Genomic DNA, 4,693 nt, shown 5'->3' with positions numbered 1-4,693 from the left:
GCTGACTCATGACAAGGTTTGCAATCAAACACAAGTCAGTAAGAGTGATTAGCTAAAGTGAAGAAGTCTCAAGGACTCGATCCGAAGGAGAGTTCAAGAGTTTAGATCTTAATAGGTGAACATAAGTTCAGATAAATCTTTTAGAGAGAATATAAGATATGAAAGATAAGAGATGAGTAAAAGAGTGATGTAAGATATGTATTCAATCAGAACATGAGAGCTCTTTATATAGAGTCTCGAGGATTACAAGAAAATAAACAAAGTCTAAATCTGTCTTAAGTGGCCATGCAAGGCACACTGGATAAAACAATGTAAAGTGAAAAGATAACAGATAAAACTAAGTCTATGTTTGACGAAGACAACTGCGGATGCGGTCTGTGATTGCGGTTGAGAAGCTGAATGCGGATCAGGAGATGGTTTCAGATTGGCTAAGTTTAAGAGGGTCATTTTCTTGCTTCAACATATGGTGTTCACTTTACACATCCCAATACGTCCTCTTTTATTGGCTACTCAGATGCGGATTAGGCTCATTGTATTGAAACTAAACACTCCATATATGACTAGCTATCTTCCTTGGTGGTTCTTGTGTCTTGGAGTGCTAAAAATAAACCTCATCGTTTCCCGCTGTAATTGTGAGTCTGAAGATCACACTATGGAGAATATCGCTACTGGAATGGTCTAAATTACACACCTTCCTCGCAAACATCTTGCCTTGCCTCCTGATCGACTAACTAACATTGTTGTGTGACAACTGGAATGCTCTCAATCACATTGCTCTCTTTCTTATCTCTCATAAATGCGCCAAGCAAATTGACATTTGTTAAAGTTTTATTTGTGAACTTGTTTCTTCCGACTGTCTGTACACCCACTTTATACCCACTTCATACCAATATGCACATTTTAACTAGCAAACATTTTTACCAAGATTCTACCGCGCCCTCTATTTGAATAGTTGTGTGCGAAGGTATGTGTTTGTCCTCCACCTCTTCGCTTGGCGGGGGTGTTAGGGATAGGATTTGATAATTATTGTATTTCATGTAATTTATGAGAGTTTGTTAAAACCATATCTTTTCCCTATTGCATATCCTTGTACTATATAAACTCGTCAATACATAAAATAAGAGTCAAGTGATTTTATAACCCTTATATTATTATATATATTTATACAATTTAAAACCAGTAATGGTGTATAAAATGAGGTTTTAACGGCCAGAAACTTGAACAGTGGAGGCAGTGGCATTAGAGGACAATGATATCGAGGTATCAATTGGAATCTTTATATCATCTTCGTGAAACGTAGATCTTACTGGTGGTATTTCATCTACAGATTTGTCACTTAAAAGCGTAACCACTTCAGACATTGCCGGCCTTGCAGAAACCTGTGACTGAGTGCACATTAACGCTATCTCTATGATCTTCATTACATCTTCTGCTGCATATTCACTAGCATCTAGCCTGTTGTCAATTAGATTCACATGTGTTCCATTCTCGTATAGATTCCAAGCCTATCATACACAATAATAGAGTAAAAGTTAACTAAGACTTAACCAAGTTTATGATATCTTCATATAATAAATCACTGCATCACTTAATGGACCACAACTAAGAAACAAGAATAGAAAGCAACACTGTAAAAGATCATTGATCCTTGACTTTACAAATCTTACATGATCAAGGAGGCTTAGATTAACTGATTTATCATCTATGACATCGTCACACCTTTTACCACTAATGATTTCAAGGACCACAATACCAAAGCTGTATGTATCCACTTTCTCAGACAATTGCCCATGAATGGCATATTCTGGTGCTACATAACCACTATCCCTGGTAAGATTTAACATATTTATTAGGGACAAATTTTGATCAGGAGAACAAGAGAAGTAAGAGTTGGGAGAAAATTTATATGCATTCATTTAAACATACAAGGACCCTGCCAGTTTGGTGCTAAGATGAGTCTTGTCTTCTGGTAGGAGCCTTATCAACCCAAAATCTGCAATTTTTGGCTGTAGTTCATCATCAAGGAGAATGTTGCTTGTTTTTATATCCCTATGAATGATTGTAACATGATACTGTTCATGTAGATATGCAAGACCTCTTGCTGTCCCAAAGATAATCTCAAACCTCTGTCTCCAACTTAGATTCCTTGATTTGTCACCTGTCCATAAAAAGTAACTTCAGCAGATGCAAAATGGAGATCAACTCAAAGAACTCATAAGCTAAATAAGATGCTTCAACTTACCATAAAGGAATTGATCAAGACTACCATTGTCCATGAACTCGTGGACAAGAAATAAAAGAGGCCCTTTGCTACAATATCCAAGAAGTCGAATAAGATGCCGATGATGAACATTGCTAATGATCTTAAGTTCATCATCAAAGTGTATTTTTCCTCTAGTGGAGGCCATAACTGTTTTTTTAATTGCAACAGTTTCCCCATCTTTTAGAGTGCCCTGCATAACATTACCATATACAAACAGTGAAATGAAGTAAATGACCATACTATCAATCATGGGTTCATGCATCAAATGCCGGTTATTACACTTTATCTTCTAAAAAATACATTTATGTTAGTACTCTAGTAATAAATACTATACTTTCAACCTCAAGTATTACCTTATATACTTCACCAAACACCCCACCTCCAATTTTGTAGTCGTCACTAAAGTTTTCTGTGGCTACTTTTAAATCATTGTAGCTATATCTTGCTGGACCTTGTAACAACTCAGTTGATCCAGTTGATTTATCTTGAGATTGGGAACCAAAAAATTAAGGGAACAGATCAGGAATATGTTATACCAACATAAGTTCATAGAAATAAACATTTCTTAATTACAGAATTCCATGCTAGCTAAATTCTGAATCTGTTGTATACCTTGTTGGCTACGACTTGTCTTTTTTGATCTAAGACGCCATAAGACAAATGCAAGAACAAGCAACAGAAGGCATACACCTCCAACGACTCCCCCAATTATGGATCTCTTGTTGTTTGAATTTCCTATATAGCGTAGATATGAAAATAAATATTCATCAATACAATAGTTTAATGTTTAAACACAATAACTTGAAAAGGGTTGTCTTTTAAAAGAGTAGAGATCTCACCATCCCAAAGGAGAGGTGTGATATTAGTTGTCTGGTTTTGCCCAAAAAACGGAGTGCTGGAATACCTCATAAAACAACCATTGTCAATAGCTCGACCATTAGTGTTGGGAAGACAATCATCTAAAGAACTATATCTTGAATTCAAACAATCTTCACAAACACTTTGGCTTAAGTTTTGATTGCATTGAGCAATTCCGTAAACTGTTCCAGAACGATCAGGTAAAGCCCTTGTGGAAGCTGCATAAAAATCTGATGTTCTTGGTGTTGCTGTTCGAAGATCTGATATCAATCCTTCTACCGTTTTTCTGAACTCTGTTTGCTGCGGCGATGTTATATTACCACATATTACTATACCAGCCCGAATGTTGGCATCCGCATAGAAGTTATTATTCTCGTACCTACATTAAAAGTATATTTATACCTTTTTGATGAGGATGAATAATTTAGAAACATTAAATTTATCTTTGAAATTAATACTTTAATACTTGAAATATAAAGTTTGTGAAGTTGACTTTTCCATTTGGAGATGGAGTATTTCGTTAGAAAACAAAGTAATAACAAATCTCTCTTACTAATTTTCATCTATAGAAAAATTGCATAATAGATGGATTGCATGAAAAATCGAAAACGAAATTAAACAAAGTCATATACAACTATACAAGTAACTGAATAAGAAGAAATTTAAAGAGCATAATAAGCACCTGACATCGCAGTCATTGTAAAAAGCATGAGCTCCATTGCCACGCCCACAAACTCTCAACTGAGAGACAGCATAGTCAAAACAAGCAACACAATTGGTGTTGGAGACATATCCCCGGCATGAAGCAAGGCCCCAAACGGACTCTCCATTGAGCAAAGTACGTGCAAGAGCATAGCGTACACGGTTCACCGACAGCTGCCGGCGGAGGCTAGAAAGGGTGGTGTTGAGATTCTGGTAGAAATAGGTTTCGTTCATACCGAAATATTGACTACAATAATATCTCATTAGAGTGCTATTTCTATCACTAGACGTCTGTGATGTCACAGGCTTTGCCATGGAAAGGAACATCATCACCACCATCAGACAAGCCAGCCGCCATGAGAGCAAGCTTTTTTCCATTTGTTTCAGGTTCATCTCTGGTTCTGTACTTCTTTCTGCTATCTGGGTTTCTCCTTTAGTATATAATTGAAGTTTGGGTAATGAAAGAAGAAAAATATTGCTAAAATGATATAGCAGACGAGAGGAGAAAGTCGTTTCAGGGGAAATTCAATTCAAAATGTCATTTTCCACTTGTCAATAGCGGGTGCCGAACAGATAGATATTTGGGTAGTGATTATTTTAGTAGGTTGACGAATTCTTCTGTGCGCGAAATGAAACTCCTCATCCAGCGAGGACAAAGTGCGTCTTGTTCTGAGTTGGAAACTTTTATTATTATTCTTATTATTATTTTATTTTAAGCTAAGTAATCTAATCATTAAATAAGATTTTCAAAAAAAAACAATCATTTTTTTTATTTTTTTTTTAAAAAAACTATTTTTTAAAAAATAACTATTTTCTCCGAAATGTCTAATTCGAGAATATTGTTTATATCCTCGGAGTTTTTTTTTCCAA

General features: G+C 35.7%; 1 protein-coding gene across 1 annotated transcript; it reads right to left on the bottom strand.

Annotated features, from left to right (window-relative positions):
- Positions 1–1,109: 1,109 nt before the first annotated feature.
- Positions 1,110–4,375, bottom strand: LOC145087165 (cysteine-rich receptor-like protein kinase 2). The gene is made up of 8 exons (XM_079025075.1): positions 3,804–4,375; positions 3,103–3,500; positions 2,876–2,998; positions 2,617–2,747; positions 2,243–2,453; positions 1,927–2,158; positions 1,668–1,827; positions 1,110–1,505 (listed from the first exon to the last, which is right to left on the bottom strand). Exons 1-8 carry the CDS (start codon positions 4,214–4,216, stop codon positions 1,203–1,205), a joined length of 1,971 nt encoding a protein of 656 aa, XP_078881201.1. The 5' UTR covers positions 4,217–4,375; the 3' UTR covers positions 1,110–1,202.
- Between the last annotated feature and the right edge of the window lie 318 nt (positions 4,376–4,693).

This window comes from Lactuca serriola, chromosome 2, assembly GCF_051521515.1.
Source record: "Lactuca serriola cultivar US96UC23 chromosome 2, Lser_US96UC23_V15, whole genome shotgun sequence".
In the NCBI taxonomy this organism is placed as follows: Eukaryota; Viridiplantae; Streptophyta; class Magnoliopsida; order Asterales; family Asteraceae; genus Lactuca; species Lactuca serriola.
Note: the sequence above shows the minus strand (reverse complement) of the source record. Positions and strands in the feature narration are given on the sequence as shown.